Below are 22,103 nucleotides of genomic sequence, written 5' to 3' on the forward strand. Positions count from 1 at the left end.
CCGCCCCGACCCGCCGCCCGCTCCCCAGCTCCGCCCCCTCCTCATGATCCCGCCCCTCCTCGCGCCGAAGTCCATTTCGGGCTCCGCCCCGCCTTCTGTGGGCTCGGCTCTTCTCGGCGCAGGTGCCTAATAGAATGCTGAATGGTCGCCCGGGGGGACCTGGGGAAGCTACCCCTCCTTTCCTCCAGCTCCAGAGTGTGGGGTTCAGCCCCGATCCCTGCCTGACAAACCCTGACTATTTGGATAACGCGCCCTTCCAAATTAAGCCCCGCCCCACCCGCTCAAGTCCTGCCCCGAGATTTAGCCACACGCCTGGCGTTAGTCCAAGGCCACGCCTCCTCCTCGAGACCTCCCACCTTTCTAGCTTCTTTCCCAGTCCAGTAGCAGCTGACAAGAGCTCTCACTCTGTAAGGCTGGGGCTTCCTCCCTCCCCAAACCCCCACCGTCCCATTGAGAGACTTAGGGCTTGTGGTCGCAGGTGTTTACTGCGCTGAGCTCCCCTACAGTTCAGCCACTGTTAGGGCTAGCATAACCAGGAAACTCCAAGGCCCCATCATGCGACAAAGTCAACCAAAGTCAAGGCCTGAGTGAGGTCCAGCCTTGGCTATCTCCGACCCTCTCAAGTGGGGAAGAAGAGGAGGCCTTCTCAGCTGTCCAGGCTCATGAGAAGAGCAGTGCCCCTCTTGATCCAGTGATCAGATGTCATGGTCCCAGAGTGGAGGTCAATGCCAATGACAAAGGAGGCTCGGTCTGAGCTGCCTGCCCGGTTGGGATAATAATAGCAGGGACAGGAGTACATGCCTGAGGAAAAGGAGAAGAAAATCATCAGATATCTGAAGCCTCTGAGAAAGCAGTGCAAGAGCAGGTCTGGGGAAGGAGGGAGGAGAGAATGGGCTAGGATCCAAATGAGGAATGGGGCAGGCAGGTCTATGGGAGCTGTCCCACCTTTAGCGCTCTTCTTACGGCTTTCTGCCGGTCGGAAGTGGATCGTGGGCATGAGGCAGACAAGCTGCATGGGTTCTGCCTCCATCAAGCAGGAGTTCTTCCGGTCCCAGCCCGCACCCTCCAGGTACAGGCCCCGAATCCAGACACCATCCTGGGGAGACATGGGGATAGGTCAGAAGGATGTCCAGACCCACAGTTGCTAGTGCCCCTGAGCTACCACCTCTCTTCTTCTTTCTCAACCAGTTGTTTCCCACCTTTGCTCCCAACACCCTTCCCAACCAGACCCGCCTTTGCTCAGAGCCCCAAGCACATCTGGCTCCCACCTTGGGTGGATACACTAGGTTGCTGTCATCCACAGTGGAAACAATAAACTCCCAAGAGAGGCTGTCCACTGAAATCTGGGGATTGAAGGTGAGAATAAGAGAGGGGCCCCAGAAACAGAGCAAATACATGTCCCCAGCATACACTCCATCACCTTTCCACATTGCTCACATTGTTTTGGCGAGCTGAAGACTGCAGCACAGCAGTGAGGAAGCCAGTGGGAAAGGTGAAGCCAGACAACCAGAAGATCACTGGAGGCCGGGCACGGCTAGCCCACAGCTCAAACTGTTCTACACGCATGGCCAAGTCTCGGGTCCATGCAGCCAGTGGCTTTTGTGAGGGATATGCCTGGAGGAAGAGTCAGTATGTGTTCATTCACTCAAATCCTTGAGCACTTGCAGCAGATATATGAGAAGAATATGTGGTGTCAGCCCCTGTTCCCCAAGTACAGATGGGCAAAGCTCTCCAAAAGTGAACTCCCAGGAAGGAGCATAAAATGACAACTACTTATTAACAACAACAGCCACAGGAATGCTAGCCAGTTACCATTAATGAAGCTCATATTAAATGTTGTGCACAGTACTGTGAAGTGGAAACATCCTTGGAGAGGTTAGGAACTTTCCCTAAGTTTTTAAGCTGATAAGTTGTGCAAAGTCAGTGAGTAAATGGCAGAGCCAGATTTCTACCCTGAGCCTGCCTGGCCCAAAACTCAGGCTCACAGCATTTTGCCCTATGCCTCCCTAGAACCAGGAGACTGGAGGCACAGAGGTGAGAGGAATGCTTATCAGGGGAGTAGCTTAGACAATGATGTCCTCTTGCCTTTCCCCAGAGTGGAGGGACATGGGCATCAAATATGCAATTGAAGATCTCTTCCAGGCTTGTAGACATGACAGTGAGGCCCTGAATGCCTTTTTCTAGGTCTGTCAGTGAGAACCTGAGCAGCATAAGGTAGGGGGTGTAAGAGGAAAGGCTTTCACCCAGGCAGGGGGTGAAAGCCTTTCCTCTTACACCCTCCCCACATTTCCAGAGCTCCTCTCCATCTTACAGGATGGTCTCCATAAGCTTATTGTATCTCTGGATCTCTTGCAGAAGGACGACATTGAGGGGGGAGGGGTCCACAGCCAGCAGTTTTCGGGTCCCTTCATAGTCAATCATTTCAGGGATCTTCTGTTTCACATCAGTGGCCAACTCAAGGACCTGACGAGACAGGAGCTCTGAGTGGAGACCTCTCTTCCTCATTGCTTTCCTTCCCCCAGGTGTCCATCTGCTCTTACCTTCTCTTCCCGGCTCTGGCCTCCAACCCTGGTGGGTGTAATCTGCGGTTGCAGGGAAAGCAGAGTCTCAAAGAGAGTTCGTGCCTCAGTGATCTGGGAGGCCACATCCGCATTGGGGTGCTGGCCAAAGGCCTCAGGGGAGTCCATGCTGGGCAACAAGCTGATGTACTCCTTGTAAGAGGCCAAACTCCCATCTTTGGGGATGAAATAAGTCTCCAATACTGACAACCTGGGAAACCACAGCATAACTATCTCCACCTTGTGGGGACTCTGAGGCTTCAATGCCTACACATGTCCCATTCCTCCAACTCCCTGCTCTTGCTCCCCCTCCCAATTCCGCAAACTCTGCCTTCCCCCAATCTCGTATCCTCTCCTCAAACACTTCCCCTACCCCCAGTCCTGCCTCCTTTCTATATTCTCTGGCTCCCTGTTCAGTGCCACCTCCGCCTCACCGGTAGGAGGTAGTTGATAGAGACTGGTCACAAAAATATTCATTGATGTAGGTGATGAGCAGGCGCCGGTCCCAGTCGTCTGTGACATGCCCACCATAGTTAACTCCGGCAATGAGGTACTTGAGCGCATCCCAGGGTGTTTCCTCATACTCATCCAGATAGAGGCTCAGCAAGTTCTCTGACACCTGTGCATGGTCCCAGCCCAAGCCCCCAGACCCACAAACAGTTAAGGCAGCAACTTTTCCAATAGGGCCTTAACACAGGCTTTCTGTCAGCAGCTATTCCCACAGGGGAGCCATGGGTAGGAAGTGTTAGGAGAGAGGGCTTAGATGAGGGATCCCTGGTTAGCACAAACCTCAAAGTCAGAGTCGTTGAAGTCATAGACAATGTTCCAGCCAAGCTGCAAGAACTTTTTGCGTTCTAGTAACACGGAATGGAAGAAGCAGAGTGCAAACAGCAACTTCTTATACTTGGCAGGTTTGGAGCAGCGGGAAAACTGTGGTTCTGTCATCAGCTGGTAAAGGCGGGTCATGTTGGCCTTTAGGCCCTGGGAACAGTGAGGTACAGAGCTGGGGTGACATGCATCATGCTCCGCCCTGCCACCAGCACCACGTGTATAGTTGTAGAGGGTGCTCGCTGACTGAAGGGGTGAGTGGAGGATGAAATCCAGCCCTGATCCTCACATCAAGATGTGAACTCACAGGACTAAGTGCCTTTAATTCACAACACAGATAATATAAGGGCTAATGGCAGCCCTACCTTCTTGTGCCCCCACTCTTGACCCTGTCAGCCACAATGTTCTCAATGGTGGGTAGGCCAACTCAATTTGGGAGTGCCAGATAATATGAACAAAGATGAAGACATACACATGCAACTATTAATGAACAAAAATGTACACTACTATGTGCAAAGGCCTAGTGTAGATTAAAAGGGCATAGTATATCATAAAGGAGGAACACTCCATGTGATTCAATTTATCAGGCTTTGTGAACAAGTTGGGATTTGGGTTAAGTCTTACAAATGGAAAGCATGTGAGTAAGCTGAGAGGAGGGCCTTGGTTTCCTAGTGTTGAAAAGAATTGAAGGAATAAAGATACAAAGGAGAGAATAAGTGAGAAGGTGAATCTAACTAAAGTCAAGTGCAAATGCTCAGGTGGATAAGAAGGGCCATAAACAGATGGAACCATCTGGCCTTGATTTACCAGGCATCATGGGGTCCCTCTTTGCCTTGAGTAGGACAGTGATATGTTGAAATGGTGTTCTAACAAGACTCATCTATGATGGAGAGAATGGAGTAGTGAGAAACTGAAGAATATTGGCTAGACCAGTAACAAAAAGAAAATAATTATTTTTTAAAATACCATCTATATCATCATCAAAATATGTAAAGTATCTAGAAATAAATCTAATAAAAAAGGATAAATATTTAAGGAGAGAATTACAAAACTTTATTGAAGTAAAGATTAAATGGAAAGAAATACTATATTCATGGATTGTGAAGCTCAATATCTTGATGATGTCAATTTCCCCAAAAATAATAGTTTTTTTTTTTTCTGTGGGACTTGACAAGCTAATTCCAAAATTTATGGTGGAAAATAAAAGGCTACAAAAAGTCTGCAGAAGAGTAAGATGAAGAGACTTGCCTTCTCTTCTATCGCAAATTCTTATAGAGCTATTTAGTAATTAAGACAGTGTATATTTGACACCAATATAAATTTGACCAATGAACAGAATAAAGGGCCATATATATATATATATATATATATATATATATATATATATATATACACATACACACACACACACACACACATATATATGAAGACCTGATTTAAGGCTGAGCAGGCTTTGCAGACCAGAAAGATAATTGTGGCCTATTCAGTAACAGTACTGGGAGAATTGGTTATACATGTGGAAAAAAATAAAATTAGACCTCTACCTCATTCTACACTCAAAAAAGCCAATTCCAAATTATTAAAAACCTAAATGTGAAAGACAAATTAACAAAAAAAATTTTGTGGAAAGCAATATGGAGGTTCCTCAAAAAACTTAGGAGTTTTACTAGATTATTCAAGATGGTGGCATGAGAGGTGAGACAGAGAACTCCTCCCAAAACTACAAATAGTATGAAAATATAGTTAATTAATATAACTAACCCTAAAACAGCAACAAGTAAGAAGGCTGAACCAGACTGCACACAGACCTCATGAACAGAGCAGACCTCACAGAACAAGGTAATGTACGAAAGCCTTAATCCAGTAGGACACAAGCCCTTCCCCAACCCCAGCTCACTGGCAGGAGGAAGAGGAATGGAGTGGGGAGGGGGTGGAAGCTTGGGACTGCTGAACACCTAGTCCTGGAGATCTGCTTTGTGAGCAGAAACCTATATTGTGTGGTGCTCTGGACATTGGGGAACTCGGACAGGCACACTGCTTGAGAGACTGAGATTCTGGCCGTTTGTGGAGGACGGGGATCCACATCCAACCACTCTGTGTCAGAGGAAAGGCAGGCAGTTTGAGAGGCTTCCTAGCAACAAGAGGGCTGCTGAAGGGGAAGGGTGTGCTCAGAGCTTGCTGCATGGGAGAAAGGAGAGCTGGACAAGGTTGTCTGGTCACGCTCTGCCCAGCTGGTTGAGAACTTTGAGGAGCTTCAGGTGCTCCATCCCCCTGGCTGCCTACTCAGCTCTGAGGCCCTCCACTGTGATATGCAGCCTTCTGTGCCTTCCTCCTAGCCTGCTGGCACCAGTTCACAAACCAGCAGTCACTGTGCTGGCATCAGGCCAGCCAGAGGGAGGCCCCACCTGCAACAGTGGGAGATGCAAAGCACAGAGGCTTACACCTGTGTGCTCGGCCCACTGGCTCTGACACTGGAGACAGGCACTGCAGATGGGAAGCAGGAAACAGATCTCTCCTCCCCCCAGGCATGAGCTCCGCTCCCCTATGATGCCCAACTTCACTCTAGGGGCTGAGCAGCTCCAGAGACTGGAACTTCTGGGCACTAGTGGGCACCACACAGAAATATGAAATGTCAAAAGAACATGGTTCAGATTAAAATCTCACAAACCCCAGGAAAAGGGCCAAATGAAACTGAACTCACCAATCTTCCTGAAAGAGAGTTCAAAATAAAAATTATAAACATGCTTATGGAGGTACAGAAAAATATTCAATAACTCAGGAACAAATTTAAGTTGGAGATTTAATCATTAAGAAATTCCATATCTGAAATGAAACATACAATGGAGGAATTTAAAAGCAGATTAGATGCAGTAGAAGAGATGGCAAATGGAATAGAAATTAGAGAAAAGGAACACAAAGAAGCTGAGGCACAGAGAGAAAAAATAATCTCTAAGAATGAAAGAATATTGAGAGAACTGTGTGACCAATCCAAATGGAACAATATTTGCATTATAGGGATACCAGAAGAGGAAGAAGAGAGAAAAAGGGATAGACAGTGTCATTGAGGAGGTAATTACTGAAAACTTCCTCAATCTGGGGAAGAAGATAGTCTGTCAAACCATGGAGGTGCACAGATCTCCCAACACAAGGGACCCAAGGAAAACAACATCAAGACATATAATAATTAAAATGGCAAAGATCAAGGATAAAGACAGACTTTTAAAAGCAGCCAGAGAGAGAAAAAAGATCACATACAAAGGAAAACCCATCAGGCTATCATCAGACTTCTCAACAGAAACCTTACAAACCAGAAGGGAGTGGCATGATATATTTAATGCAATGAAGCAGAAGGGCCTTGAACCAAGAATACTCTACCTGAAAAGGTTATCATTTATATTTGAAGGAGGGAATTAAACAATTTTCAGATAAGCAAAAGCTGAGAGAATTTACCTCCCACAAACCACCTCTACAGTGCATTTTGGAGGGTCTCCTATAGATGGAAGTATTCCTAAGGCTAAATAGATGTCACTGAAGGGATAGACAAAGAGTACAAAATATGATTCATAACATACAAAGAATGGAGAAAGAAGAAAAAGGAGGGGGAAAAAAAGGAACCCTTAGGTTGCATTTATAATAGCATATGAAGTGAGTTAAATTAGACTGTTAGATAGTAAGGGAATTACCCTTGAACCTTTGGTACCCAGAAATCTAAAGCCTGCAATGGCAATAAGTACATACCTAGCGATCATCACCCTAAATGTAAATGGTCTGAATGCACCAATCAAAAGACATAGAGTTACTGAATGGATAAAAAAACAAGACCCATCTATATGCTGCCTACAAGAGACTCACTTCAAACCCAAAGACATAAACAGACTGAAAGTTAAGGGATGGAAAAAGATATTTCATGCAACTAATAGTGAGAAAAAAGCAGGTGTTGCAGTACTTGTATCAGACAAAATAGAGTTCAAAACAAAGAAAGTAACAAGAGACAAAGAAGGACATTACATAATGATAAAAGGGTCAGTCCAACAAGAGGATATAACTATTATAAATATCTATGCACCCAACACAGGATCACCTACATATGTGAAACAAATACTAACAGAATTAAAGGGGGAAATAGAATGCAATGCATTCATTTTAGGAGACTTCAACACACCACTCACTCCAAAGGACAGATCAACCAGACAGAAAATAAGTAAAGAGACAGAGGCACTGAAAAATATATTAGAACAGATGGACCTAACGGACATCTACAGAACACTCCATGCAAAAGCAGCAGGATACACATTCTTCTCAAGTGCACATGGAGCATTTTCAAGAATAGATCATATACTAGGCCACATAAAGGGCCTCAGTAAATTCAAAAAGATTGAAACTGTACCAACCAGCTTCTCAGATCACAAACATATGAAACTAGAAGTAAATTACACAAAGAAAATGAAAAAGCCCACAAACACACAGAGGCTTAATAACATGCTCCTAAATAATCAATGGATCAATGACCAAATAAAAACAGAGATCAAGCAACATATGGAGACAAATAATTCAACAACACAAAATCTGTGGGATGCAGTGAAGGCTGTGCTAAGAGGGAAATATATTGCAATACAGGTTTACCTCAGGAAAGAAGAACAATCCCATATGAACAGTCTAAACTCACAATTAATAAAACTAGAAAAGGAAGAACAAATGAAGCCCAAAGTCAGTAGAAGGAGGGACACAACAAAGATTAGAGCAAAAATAAATAAAATTGAGAAGAATAAAATAGAAAGAATCAGTGAAAGCAGGAGCTGGTTCTTCGAGAAAATAAACAAAATAGATAAACCCCTAGCCAGACTTATCAAGAAAAAAAGAGAGTCTACACACATAAACAGAATCAGAACTGAAAAAGGAAAAATCACCACAGACACCACAGAAATACAAAGAATTATGAGAGAATACTATGAAAAATTATATGGTAACAAACTGAATAACCTAGAAGAAATGGACAATTTTCTAGAAAAATACAACCTTTCCAGGCTGACCAAGGAAGAAACAGAAAATCTGAACAGACCAATTACCAGCGACGAAATTGAACTGGTAATCAAAAAACTACCTAAGAACAAAACACCTGGACCAGATAGATTCACCACTGAATTTTATCAGACACTTAGTGAAGGCCTAATACCCATCCTTCTTAAAGTTTTCCGAAGAGTAGAAGAAGAGGGAATACGTCTAAACTCATTCTATGAGGCCAGCATCACTCTAATACCAAAACCAGGCAAAGACACCACAAAAAAAGAAAATTACAGACCAATAACCCTGATGAACATAGATGCAAAAATACTCAACAAAATATTAACAAGCCAAATTCAAAAATAGATCAAAAAGATCATCCATCATGATCCAGTGGGATTCATCCCAGGGATACAAGGATGGTACAACATTCGAAAATCCATCAACATCATCCACCACATCAACAAAAAGAAGGACAAAAACCACATGATCATCTCCATAGATGCTGAAAAGCATTTGACAAAATTCAACATCCATTCATGATAAAAACTCTAACAAAATGGGTATAGAGGGCAAGCACCTCAACATAATAAAGGCCATATATGACAAAGCCACAGCCAACATTATACTTAGCTGAAAACTTTTCCTTTAAGATCAGAAACAAGACAAGGAGGCCCATTCTCCCCACTTTTATTCAACATAGTACTGGAGGTCCTCGCCACAGCAATCAGACAACACAAAGAAATAAAAGGCATCCAGATTGGCAAGGAAGAAGTTAAACTGTCCCTGTTTGCAGATGACATGATATTGTACATTAAAAAAACTCCTAAAGAATCCACTCCAAAACTACTAGATCTAATATCTGAATTCAGCAAAGTTGCAGGATACAAACTTAATACACAGAAATCTGTTGCATTTCTATACACTAACAATGAACTAGCAGAAAGAGAAATCAGGAAAACAATTCTATTCACGATTGCATCAGAAAGAATAAAATACCTAGGAATAAACCTAACTAAGGAAGTGAAAGCCTATACCCTGAAAACTACAAGACACTCTTAAGAGAAATTAAAGAGGACACTAATAAATGGAAACTCATCCCAGGCTCTTGGCTAGGAACAATTACTATTGTCAAAATGGCCATCCTACCTAAAGCAATCTATAGATTCAATGCAATCCCTATCAAAATACCTACAGCATTCTTCAATGAACTAGAGCAAATAGTTCTAAAATTCATATGGAACCACAAAAAACCCTGGATAGCCAAAGCAATCCTGAGAAGGAAGAATAAAGCAGGGGAATTTATGCTCCCTGACTTCAAGCTCTACTACAAAGCCACATAAATCAAGACAATTTGGTACTGGCACAAGACAGACGCACAGACTAGTGGAACAGAATAGAGAGCCCAGATAGAAACCAAAGCATTTATGGTCAATTAAAATACGATAAAGGAACCATGGATATACAATGGGGAAATGACAGCCTTTTCAATAGCTGGTGTTGGCAAAACTGGACAGCTACATATAAGAGAATGAAACTGGATTATTGTCTAACCCTACACACAAAAGCAAACTCAAAATGGATCAAAGACCTGAATGTAAGTCATGAAACCACAAAACTCTTAGAAAAATATACAGGCAAAAATCTCTTAGACATAAACATGAGCAGCTTCTTCATGAACATATCTCCCTGGGCAAGGGAAACAAAAGCAAAAATGAACAAGTGGAACTATATCAAACTAAAAATCTTCTGTACAGCAAAGGACACCATCAGTTGAATAAAAAGACATCCTACAGTATGAGAGAATATATTCATAAATGACATATCCAATAAGGGGTTGACATCCAAATTATATAAAGAGCTCACACACCTCAACAAACAAAAAGCAAATAAGCCAATTAAAAAATGGGCAGAGGAGCTGAATGGACACTTCTCCAAAGAAGAAATTCAGATGGCCAATAGGCACATGAGAAGATGCTTCACATCACTAATCATCAGAGAAATGCAAACTAAAACCACAATAAGATATCATCTCACACCAGTTAGGATGGCCAACATCCAAAAGAAAAACAACAACAAATGTTGGCGAGGATGTGGAGAAAGGGGAACCTTCCTACACTGCTGGTGGGATGTAAACTAGTTCAACCATTGTGGAAAGCAGTATGGAGGTTCCTCAAAAAAATCAAAATAGAAATACCATTTGACCCAGGAATTCCACTCCTAGGAATTTACCCTAAGAATACAGGAGCCTGGTTTGAAAAAGACGTATGCACCCCTATGTTTATCACAGCACTATTTACAATAGCCAAGAAATGGAAGCAACCTAAGTGTCCATCAGTAGATGAATGGATAAAGAAGAGGTGGTATATATACCCAATGGAATATTATTCAGCCATAAGAAGAAAACAAATCCTACCATTTGCAACAACATGGATGAAGCTAGAGGTTATTCTTCGCAGTGAAATAAGCCAGGTGGAGAAAGACAAGTACTAAATGGTTTCACTCATTTGTGGAATATAAAAACAAAGCAAAATGGAAGGAACAAAACAGCAGCAGACACACAGACCCCAAGAAGATACTAGTAGTTATCAAAGGGCAAGGGTTGGGGAGGGTAGGTGGGGAGGGAGAATGGGATTAAGGGGCACTATAATTCACAATCACAATATAAGTAGGTCACGGGGTAGGCAGTACAGCAGAGTGAAGACAAGCAGTGACTCTATAGCATCTTACGACACTGATGGACAGTGATTGAAATGGAATGGCAGCGTGAGAACTTGGTAATATAAGTGAATGTTGAAACCACAATGTTGTTCATGTGAAACCTTCATAAGATTGTATATCAATGATACTTTAATAAAAAATAAAATAAACACTTTTTGGAAGACATATATATAAGAGAGTGCACAACGTTGGAGTAAATAAAGATATATTGAATAGGAGTACAAACCATAAAAAAAAGATAGTTAAATTCAACCTCATGAAAATTAAGAATTTCTATTCACCCAAAAAATAACATAGAGAAAAGACAACCCACAAATGTCATAAATGGCAAAGGATTAGGATCTGGAATATATGAAGAGCTAAAAACACAACAGCATTAATAAATGTCAAGTACATAAATGGTGAATGAAAAAGCAACCTGTAGAGAAATGTATGAGTATACAGCATGGTCCCACTAGCCACACAACCTTTTGTGTTAAAGTTAGAAAGAAAATAGTTACACAAATACAACATTCACAATAGTGGCTTCTTCTGAGTGAGGCAGAAAGCCGACAATGTTGTGGAGAAGCACAGGGAGACATCAGAGAAAATGCGGATCCTTTCTTACACAGGACAACAGCCCAGGTATTTACTGAATCGTGATCCTATATATGTTGCATATATTTTATAAGTATTCTTTTTTATCTACTTAATATTTAATAATTAAAAAAACTGAATGGCAGACAGTGATCCAAGAATATACTCCAGAACTGTACCCCCAATTGGCAGCGTGGGGGCTGTGATTATGGGGACCTTATTATTTGAAGAAAAATTCAGAACCACTGTCCCCTCGACTATTTGGGCTGACTATTTAAATCCTGATGCAAAAATGGCCTCTTTCCCAGGACAACAAAATTGCAACATTTGATCTAGAATGAATCCTGTGCTGGGTGAAATTTTGTAAAGGACATGATTGGATTATTTAGCAAAATTGGAATATATCATAAATTTAAGTGAAAATATTGTATCAGTTTATTGAAGTCAGCAACTGTGCTGCAGTTATAGAAAAGAATATCTTTATTCTGAGGATTGAGACCTTTACACTGAAATACACTGAAGTATTTAGTGGTAACAGGCATGATATATGTAATTTACTCTCAAATGGTTCAGAAAAAGTATGTGTGTGTGTGTGTGTGTGTGTGTGTTTGTTAAGAGAGAGAAAATGATAAGGCAAGTGGGGCAAAACTGACAATAGATGAATCTGGGTAACATGTACGTAGGTGTTCTTAATACTGTTCTTATTCTTACAACTTTTCTGTAAAGTTCAAAATGATTTCCGAATAAAATATTAAAACAACACTGACCTCTTTGTCAGCTTCCAAAAGAAACCCAGTTGTAGCAGAAATGTCCTGAATTCTACTACCACTAAGGCTTGGCGGGTCACAGAGCGGCTCTGCATTGCCAGCAAACAGCATTTTTAAAAAATTAGAAAAGAGAGCTCCCCTGGGCTGAGCCTGGGCAGGGACCTCTCCCCTGCAGAGACATCCCCTCTGATTCCTCTCTCCCTCCTCCTAGATGTCCCTCAGATCCATCATTTCCTCCACCTTTATTATGCAGACCTAAGTAGTACCCACCTCTGCACTGACACCCCTGCACCCATCACTGGGTGCGCAACCAACAGAGCGCCTTCTAGCTACCAAGGCACACACGGCTCTCAGAAAGAAAAAAAAAAAGACCCTTAAAAAATGAATTTTTAAAATGTTCTCTATTGCACTGGTGACACATTTTCTGAACTTTTGATATTTTTAAATGGGGGCACAGAATGCGTTTTTTGGCAGAAAAAATTAAGGTAAATAAAAATCTCCTTTAAACATACATTATTTTAAAATGAATGGCACCATTAACAAAAATGGGACAGGGGATTATCTATGGTGGAGAAGCTGACAACTAGTTGTGAGAGTGCGGGATTTATGATGTAGTCACTCGGAAAAGAAATGCTTTGTAACCAGATGGAATTCAGACCTGGAACTGAGTTTGATTCTGGAGCCAGAGATGAGGATTGGTGGAGTTGAAATCAGAAAAAGGACAATTTCTCCACTGAGTTGTGAAAGGAGGATATGTAGAATGAGAAAAGCTGGAAGTCAAGAACTAAGTCTTGAGATACGACCACACAACAGGAGGAGAGAGGAGCACAAAGTAATAAATGATATGGCAAGAGGCAGAGGGAGAACCAGGAGTGCGTGTCAGGAAACTAGGGAGAGGGACCGTCAACCAGGTCAGCTGCCCCAAGGTGGTGAAGGAGGATTTAGGATGGCGGAGGACATTGGGTGTACGTGCATTCAAACAGTACTCTCTTCTTGAACAGCTACTACATTTGGGCCCCTCTGGATGAGCAACTTTTAGAGAAAGTTGAGTTAGAGAAAACAGAAGGTATACCTCTGCCTTCATGGAGCTTATAGTCTAGAGGAAGAAAGGTACTAATCAGAATCACACGAATAACTGTGAAATTACTGCAGTGGTAGGGCCAGAAGGAGTGGGCAATGTTTTATGAGAGTGTGTCATGGGGATGTTGCCCTACACAGAGTTCAGAGGCTCCCTGAAAAAGTGACCTGAAGAGGTAAAGGGGGCATAGGGGCAGGGAAGACAGAGGAGAGCAGCCCTGTGCAAAAGCCCTGAGGCAGGGGAATACAGGGGCTGTTGAGGAAGAACAGCAACAAAAAATTAAAAATTAACAGCATAGGTAGAGCAAAGAAAGTGGAGAATGGTGATGGATGGAGCTGAGGAGGTTTCCACTGGATACACAGACCATGTTAACAAGTGTTTAAATCTTGACCAAAAGCAATGAGAAGCTCCTAAAACAGTTCAAGCAGGGGGTGAATGGGTGGGATGTAGGGCCATAATCACACTGAAGGGATCAATATGACTGCATTCAGTGGTGACCTTGTGTAATAGAGGAGACAAAACTGTCACTAGAGTTGGAGGGAAGGAAGGAGAAAGAGGCTGAGAGTCCAGCAAGTATGATGTTAGGGAAAGAATATGAAGAAATGGTAGGAGGCAGGAAGTTTCTGTGGACCAGTTATTTACCCTTCTGTGCCTCAGTTTCTTATCTGTAAGATGCGAATGATAGTGCTTACCTGATAAGGGGTGTGTGTATTGAATGAGTTGATCAATGTAGAGTGCTTACAACAATGCCTGACACATAATTATACACTCAAGAAATGTTATGTATTACTATTATGTTCTGAGAGTTTGGCATAAAGAGAAGAGAAATGAGGTGGGAGTTTTTAGAGGACAGTAGAATAAAAGAAGCTGTGTAGTTAAGATTAAGCATCCCTCTGATGCTGGCAGGAGGAAGGGGAGACCAGATGGTGTGGGGAGGCTGCCTCCCTACAGTCATCCATACCTTTGGTGGTTCTGTGGTCATCTTGATGCTGGCTTGCAAGATTGAGATGGGGAAGTCTGGGTGGGGGCTAGAGCTGAGCCAGAGGCGGAAGGAAGGGTGAGGATCCTCCACCTGCAGCTGCTCCACCAGTTTGTCCAGATTAGGCATCCAAGACAGTGACAGGTGGCAGTTAGCAAGGAACACCCAGTGTCCTGCAAGGAGAGGCGGATTCAGAAGGAGCCATTCTGAGCCCGTCTCTCCCTGTGCTGGCCACCTGAGTGTGGGCTTGCATGCTGGGGGAGGGGTCCACGTGCTCAGGGGCCTTCGGGAGAGGTGGGAGCCACGGTTACAGTAGTGTGATTGAGGTGAGGTTCTGGGGAGCAGGACCAGGGCCAAGGATGGGGAGAGAAGAACAGGATGGACACTGACCCTGAACCACACCCTCTCGGAGGAGCCGAGCAGCAAGGGGGGCCTGGCCCTGGCCCAGGGACAGGGCATGGAAGCGCTGGGCCATGCCTGTGTGCTCTGCCAGCTGGAGCAGGGCACTGGTGGGGTCCACACCGGGGGACAGGATGAATATCAGCGGGGTTCGTGGGGTTGAATCCTCCATCACCTGCCAGAAGCACAGGCAGAAGGTCACGTAGGTGAGAGAGAGAGATTGAGGAAATGTGTATGGTACCCTGGAAGAGGAAGGAGGCAGGAAGGACCCAGGGGTGGTGTGGGCCAGGAAACCAAGCCACTGACCAGCTTCATGTTTAGCACAGGTGGCTCAACGAAGCGGGAGCCAAGGTTGGAGGCGATGAAAGAGGCGACACAGAAAGCCACACGGTCCTGGCGTAGGGAGCGAACGATGAGCATCCGCTGCATTTCATCGCAGGCGTTCTCCCACTCACCTGGGGTAAGATGAGGAGTTGCAAGGAGTGTGAATCTGGGAGAGCAGAGAATCTAAACAAAGGGGGCCTTGCAGGGAACGCTCTGCCAGGAGGCAGACGTGCTGAGGGGCACTGGGGAAGGGGACGGGGAGTAAAGGCACAGGCAAGCACACGGGCTGGATGGGGGGAAGAGAGAGGCAGGAGAGGGGGGCTTGGAGACTGGGGCACCTGGCAGCATGGCCTTCTCCGGGGTGGCATTGGTATACCACAGGAGCCAGTCACGAGGGTACTGTTCAAAGGAGTTCATGAGTCCATGGAAGTTGGTCAGTTTGTCCAGCTCTGTGATGTTATCCCAGTAAGCATCTGAGAGCCAGCTAGGACAGGGGTTATCCATTTGGCCCTCCCGATCCAGGACCTGGGGGCCAGGAGAGGAGAGAAGGACTAACTGGGAACATCTCCAAAGAAGTTACCTTTTTATTTTTTTTTGACGGGTATATCAAGATGAGCTTTGCACGAAATAGAATGAAGAACCCAAATACAGGAATCCGGGAAGGATAGGAATCCACTTTTATTGGGGAAATAAATGTGGGGGTGTAAGTCTCCCAGACTGTGCAGCGATAGCCTAGTTCAAATTTAGGAAGCTGGCGCCCTCTGGTGGTTGCCTGGTAATACTCTCTCTTACTCTAATGGTTTCTACCGGTAGCTTCACAGGCTGTTCCTTCACTCACTTACTCTCTTTAACAAATATTCATCGTTCACCAACTGTGTTTTAAGCACTTAGGACGTATCGCTGAACAAAACGGACAAGTATCTCTGTCCTTGAGGAACTTACTTTCCAACAGGGAAGGGCAGATAATGAACCAAAAACCAGTAACTACGTTAAGTTAAAGACAGCAATACCAAGGAAAACTAGAATAAGCTGAGAGAATAAAGGAGTTTGGAAATGCTGGGGGTAGTCTGAAGTATTAAAAAAGAACGTCAAGGAGGTCTCAAGGAGGTGAAAGAGTGGGCCAACTGTACAGCTGGGGGAATAGTGTTCTGGCAAGAAGGAACAGTCAGTGCAAAGGCCCCCAAGTTGGGCTATGCCTATGTCAGCAAGGAGGCCTGTGAAGCTAGAGCGGATGGAGAGAGGAGTTGGGGGATAACGTCAGTGGTCAGGCATCCATTTTAAAAGACTCCCTCTGGTCACTGTTTGAGATTTTGGGGCAGCGGAGTGTTGGGAGGTTATTGCTAAAATCCTGATGGCAGGTAAAGTGAAGGTGACAAAAGGAACAGAACTGGTCCAAGAGGGTGGGAGAATGGCTGCAGGGAGATGTTGGCAGTTTTAAGGGCCCACTTGGGGTTCATTATCATGGATTTAAAGCACATTCAGTCAGTGTGGGTGTGTTTTTCTCCAGCCGCATTCACCGGCATGGGCCATACAGGAACAGGAGTGCTGATCAGACCAGAGTGCTGGGTGGGGTGAGGGGGTGAAGGGAGGGGCTGAAGGTACTCCAAAGGGAAAGAGTGTAAAGGTGACCATGGAACTCAGGCTGGGGAAGGAGTGGCTTCAGAGGCTGTGAAACAACAGCAGGACCATGTCCATCAGCGGGTCACAGTAAGAGGGACCTGTAATGTGAGGAAGGTACATGTGGCAGGTCACCCTTCAGCCCCAGGGAGCCTGTTTTGCATCTGCTCCTGGAAGTTCTCCTTAGCTTGCTCACTGGAGCCTTGGGCCTTATCCTCTGGCTCTGGCGTCCTCGTCCTTCCTGGGTCTTGCCCCTCTTCCCAGCCTTGACCACCCCGTACTCAGGTGTGCCCTCTGTCCAACTCACCACACCTCCACGAAGAAAGAAGTTGTACTCATCCATGTTGAGTTTGCCAGAGGTCTCCAGGATTTTGGCACACATCTGAAAACTGAATAGTAGCTTGTGGTGCTCAAAAAGGGTACGGCAGGTGTACCTGGGAGAAAGGGACAGGGAGGGTGGAGGAGGCCGGATACTCAGCATGAATGCTTGCTGAGTGAAGATCATACAATCACAAAGCCTCACACAGAAGAAGGACCTTAATCAGCATCTAATCCAAACCTTCTGGAAAGAGCCGAGCTCTCAGGGACCTAGAGAGAGGATGTGATTGTCCCAGGTTCATGGGTAAAATCAGCCATTCATTTCCATTGAAAAACACCCAACATTGATTGGACCCCCTACTATGTGTCAGGCTCTCTGCCAGGTCCTGAAGACACAAAGATGAATAAGCCACAGTCTCCAGCCTAGAGGAAGTCAGGAAGAGTGAGGGGGACAGACCATTGGTTATGATATGATGTGACCAGTCCTCGGAGGGGTGGCAGCGCTGCCGAGGAATCACAGGGCCGGGGCGCCCACGCTGCCTGGTGGTCTTGGAGGAGTTGCCCCAGTGTAAAGCAGAGAAAGGTGAGTCTAGGGAGGCATGTGGAGGCCAAGGCACAGAGGGCTTTGTGGCCTCCCAAAGAGTCTGACCAACCCGGGAGTGGCATGGTCAGATCTGTGCATTTGGAAGGCTCACACTGGCAGTGCAGGAGGACAGATCGGAGAGGGACCATTAAAGGCAGGCTCTCCTGTTAGGAGATGGCCATGCCATCCAGAAAGATCATGAAGCCCTGAACTGAAGTGCAGTCCTAGAAGTGGAGAGGACGGGGGAGGGGAGAGAGTTTGCAGGAAGATTTATGAGCAAAGCCTGGTGAGTGATCTGAGGGGTTGGGAGAGGGCAGAATCAAGGATAATTCCAATTTCTGGCTTTGGTGACTAGGAAGTGGGTGTTGGTGCCATTCAGAGCTGAGGACCCTGAAGGAAGAGGGAAGATAATGAGTTTCAACCAAAATGAGCTGAACTTGAGGGGTCTGTGTGATATCCAGGTAGAGAAGTCAAATACATTGTTACTCCAAGTGTGACCCACAGACCAGGAGCAGCAGCCGCCCCAGGGAGCTTGTAAGAGATGCAGAATCTCAGGCTGCTCCCCAGCACTGCTGAATCCAAATCTGAACTGTAGCAAAATTCCCAGGGCTTTCTGCGCACAGGACCATCTGCACGGCGCTGGTAGAGTGGAGAGTTGTATGGACACGTCCAGTGCTCCAAGGGGAGCGGAGGAGACACCACTGGGAGTCGCCGGCCCCCAGGTGACGGGCAGACCAGGACAGCGCGCATGCTCTGCGGGGAAGGTGCATGGAGAGGAGGGCAGGGCACCAAGGACAGTGGCCCAGGAACCAGCAGGGCAGGAGTAGCAGGAGGGACACAGCCTTAGAGCCTTGGCCCCTGCCTGGGGTGTGGGGCAGAGCCCTGAGACCTGTAGACGGCGTAGGTGTGGTATTCGTTCAGGTAGTTGATGCGGTCTTCCAGCTTGTTGCTGTGATGGCTCTTGTCAATGCTGAGGATGAAGAGGACAATGTAGGCATCCAGCGAGAACTGGTACATGGGGTCCATGCAACTCATGTCATTGAGCACGAAGAACAGTAACGACGCCCGCTGCGCACATGGGCGGTAAGCCTGCAGGCAGCAGAGTCAGGGCCACGGAGGCTCAGGCGGGGGCTCAGAGGGCCGGGGGCTCAAGCCAACACGACCAGAGCAGCATCTCCATGGCTGATGGGGGCTGGGCTGGAGGGACAGGAGCTCACCTCTCGGGCCAAATCCGTGTTGAGCTCCGTGGTTTCACTGGTCTCCAGCTGCTCAGTCACCTCGGCGGAGGTCACCTTGGAGGTCTGCAGTGTGCTCACCAGCTGCACGTCATCGAGCAGGGAGCCTGTGGCTTCGTTCAGCAGCCTGGAGGGAAGCCAAGAGGCACACGGAGGGAGGGGTTAGGAGCCCTGGGCTCCTCATCAGCTCCCTGGGACGCTAGCTGTGCCAGCACACAGACCAGAGAGAGGAGCGCGGGTGGAGGCAGGGTCTCACCGGAGGATCTCATCCTCCAGCTCTTTGAGCTTCTTCTTGCCAGCAGCGATATTGATTACGAGTGAATCCTTCTGCTCCTCCAGCTCAGGCCGCTCCTTCCGGACCACGATGCCCAGCAGTTGGGCCTCCAGGCCCTGGAGCACCAGGACTCACGATGAGAATCTCACTCCAGTGACCTTCACCTTTACACTCTTTTTCACCTCCCAAGCCCCTCATCCCCAGCTGCTTAACACAACGGTAGCCTTTTTCTCGGTCCTGCTGAACCCTACAGCCCTTCCTACTTCACCCTAGTCCAGGTTAGGCGTTAGCCCCTACCCACCTGTTCTTTGACAGCAAAGTTGACAATGGTGGTTTTGGCTGAGGTCTCTGGGCTGTAGTGGGGGTTGGAGAGCTTGGTGGTGATGTAGAAACGGAAATCGGTATTGTATTCCACCTCCTTACCTCCGATGCACATCAGCAGCCGACCACCTGTACCCACAGGGGTTCAAGTGCAAAGATCCCATGTGACCAGGCATGCGCTGACCCATCCCCCCATATCCAGTGGCAGTGACTCGGCCCCCACAGGGCCATCTGAATGGATGCACAGATAAGTAGAGGACACAGCTGAAGAGCCGGCCCTTTCTTCCCTAGGGTCTACTTGGCCTGGTCTCTAGAATTCGTCCCATAGTCCAACCCCACAATAAGCTTGGGCCCTGACCAATCCGAGCTACAGATTTGTTGAGCACGGGGTTGAGTGTGGGGTCCAGATGTTCCTGCACATTCTGGAGCAGCACTGGGTATCCGAACTGGATGGCCTTCTCTAGGATGCGAAGGTAATCGCTCATCTGCAGGTCGATGATTTGGAGGCCCTAGAGAGCAAGAGGAAAAGATGGAAGAAACACTGAGGGATTCAAAGGGGAAATAATGGCCCAAGGGTAGGACTTCGGGCTTGGGGAGGGATTCTAAGACAAAACCAGCCCCCTAGCCTTATACCTGGCTTCCTTCCATGTTTTTGATCCACTTCAGGGCCTGTGCCTGAGGATCAATCATCAGCGCCCACCTGAAGGAGAAAGCCGGTCAGCAGGCAGGCTCTGCCCTCCCTCCACCTCACAGTCCCAGCAGCATCCCTACCTGTTGCCATGGGTGACGATGATGCCATTCTCAGTGGAGAAGGCATCCGAGGGCAACCCTTGGATATTCCAGTCCCGAACTTTGGTAGGATTGGACAGGAAGCTATCGAAGGTGAAGCGAGGTGAGCAAGGAACCTGAAGCTCCCAGATCTGGGTGGGGAAGAGCCCCAGACTTCAGCCTGGAGATCCGTGCCGAGCACTCCTGCCCCTCCGCAATGTCGCTTGTTACTCCCAAAGACCCAGGTCTTGAGTGCGGGAGCCCATTCATCACACCTGAGCCCTCCCACCTCACCTTCCTGATCCAGATCTGGTTGACCATCTCATCCCGGTAGTTGGTCAGAAAGGGTCCCAGGTAGGACAGGAAGGCAGCTGCCAGGAGACAGTCGCCCACCAGGTAGCCCAGATCCTCCTCCAGGCCCTGGAGGACAGCAGGGGAGGTGTCAGCTTGCCTGGGGCCCCAGCACTGGGAGGCCCTAGGAATGCTTTGAAGGCACCCTCCTCGGGACACTGTCTAAATGAAAGAGATTTCCTTCTCTCTTTGTGCCCTGAGAACTCTGACCTGCTTCTAATTACTTTTGAGTCCCCCATCTTTAAGAGCGGTTCTGTTTACATTCTGATGATAAGGCCTAACCCCTTCACGGGCCCGGAGCTCCCTGAATGAGACCAGGGGCCCCCTGGTTGTTTCCATCTGGCCGGCAGGCTCGTGTGTGCCTTCCAGGCCTTCCTGGCCACAGAAGCAGATCCCTAATGGCACAGTCAGCCTTTCCTTCCACTCTTCTCACCAAATGTGAGCAGTAGGAGAGGAAGAACTCCAACTCCCCATTCTTGGATGTCTGTACACCCAGGTGTCCCCATTTTCCCTGACTGTCCCTTCAGTGGGAAGGGGATGGGAGTTCTTGGAACCGGTGGTCAGGGAGGAAGAAGAGGCAGGTGGTGCAGCTGACCTCACCTTCGCTGTCTCCTCCCATCGGGCCTTCTCACCAGCCAGGCCAGTCACCAACAGCCCAGCTCGCTCCAGCTTTAGCTCCATCTCCTCAGACTTCTTACGAAGCTCCTCCTTCTGTGCCAGCTTCTCATCGTACTGTTTCTTCAGCATCTCCAGCTTGTCGGCCACCTGGGAGGGATCAGCATATAGGGATCAAACACAGGGCTTGAGGCCAGATCGGTGTGGGTTCATATCACCAGTCTGCCATCTTGTGGCCGTAGGAACTTGGGTAAATTGATCTCTCTGAGCCTCAGTTTCCTCTTGTGCAAAATAAGAATAATAAGACTTACCTTACAGAGTTGTTGTAAGAAGGAAACAAGATAAAATATGTGTGATAAGATGACTTTTCTTTCCCTTCACTCCACCACTCTCCTTGAGCTTGGAAACTACTTGGTAATGAAACTTGAGGCTGGATATGAGGCAGGCCTCTTATAACATAATATACCACCCAAGACACATTGGCAAGATAGGATCAGATAGCACAAAAATGACTGCCACTCCATGCCAGAAGTCAGACCTTGAGAGAGGAAGAAAAAGCTAGAAATAAACCCAGGAGCTGTTGGAGGGAGGTAGAGGGAGTCTATCCAAGAAGAAGGCACAAGTCCAAGGTCCCACAGCAGGGATGGGGGCCTGGGAAGAGATCCTAGCAGGGAAGCCTCCTTCAGCTCCTTATCACCCTGCAGGCTCTGCTGAGGTTGGGATGTATCACTTGGCTGTGAACTAGAGGAATGAATGAGCCTCTTTCAGGACCCTGTATGTGTGCCTGGCT

The 22,103-nt window shown here is 46.7% G+C and overlaps 1 protein-coding gene across 2 annotated transcripts in view; it reads right to left on the reverse strand.

The window, feature by feature from the left end:
* Positions 1-91: 91 nt before the first annotated feature.
* The window catches only part of DNAH2 (dynein axonemal heavy chain 2), a 96,547-nt gene continuing 74,535 nt past the window's right edge, over positions 92-22,103 (reverse strand). The window contains exons 67-89 of one of the 2 annotated variants that reach the window (XM_017671777.3): positions 21,299-21,463; positions 20,642-20,767; positions 20,351-20,499; positions 20,213-20,279; positions 19,938-20,088; positions 19,560-19,708; positions 19,241-19,374; positions 18,967-19,111; positions 18,639-18,838; positions 17,156-17,282; positions 15,570-15,756; positions 15,214-15,362; positions 14,899-15,082; positions 14,491-14,681; positions 3,348-3,539; positions 2,993-3,177; positions 2,541-2,769; positions 2,312-2,463; positions 2,086-2,200; positions 1,438-1,614; positions 1,269-1,343; positions 946-1,096; positions 92-801 (exon numbers count right to left, since the gene is read on the reverse strand). In XM_017671777.3, coding sequence (XP_017527266.3) covers positions 647-801; positions 946-1,096; positions 1,269-1,343; positions 1,438-1,614; positions 2,086-2,200; positions 2,312-2,463; positions 2,541-2,769; positions 2,993-3,177; positions 3,348-3,539; positions 14,491-14,681; positions 14,899-15,082; positions 15,214-15,362; positions 15,570-15,756; positions 17,156-17,282; positions 18,639-18,838; positions 18,967-19,111; positions 19,241-19,374; positions 19,560-19,708; positions 19,938-20,088; positions 20,213-20,279; positions 20,351-20,499; positions 20,642-20,767; positions 21,299-21,463 — 3,555 coding nt within the window. In that variant the 3' untranslated portion in view covers positions 92-646. Of the gene's footprint in view, positions 802-945; positions 1,097-1,268; positions 1,344-1,437; positions 1,615-2,085; positions 2,201-2,311; positions 2,464-2,540; positions 2,770-2,992; positions 3,178-3,347; positions 3,540-14,490; positions 14,682-14,898; positions 15,083-15,213; positions 15,363-15,569; positions 15,757-17,155; positions 17,283-18,638; positions 18,839-18,966; positions 19,112-19,240; positions 19,375-19,559; positions 19,709-19,937; positions 20,089-20,212; positions 20,280-20,350; positions 20,500-20,641; positions 20,768-21,298; positions 21,464-22,103 lie in introns of those variants that run through there. The other variant, XM_073234886.1, reaches the window with a different exon arrangement.

The sequence above is a fragment of the Manis javanica genome, chromosome 4 (assembly GCF_040802235.1).
Source record: "Manis javanica isolate MJ-LG chromosome 4, MJ_LKY, whole genome shotgun sequence".
In the NCBI taxonomy this organism is placed as follows: domain Eukaryota; kingdom Metazoa; phylum Chordata; class Mammalia; order Pholidota; family Manidae; genus Manis; species Manis javanica.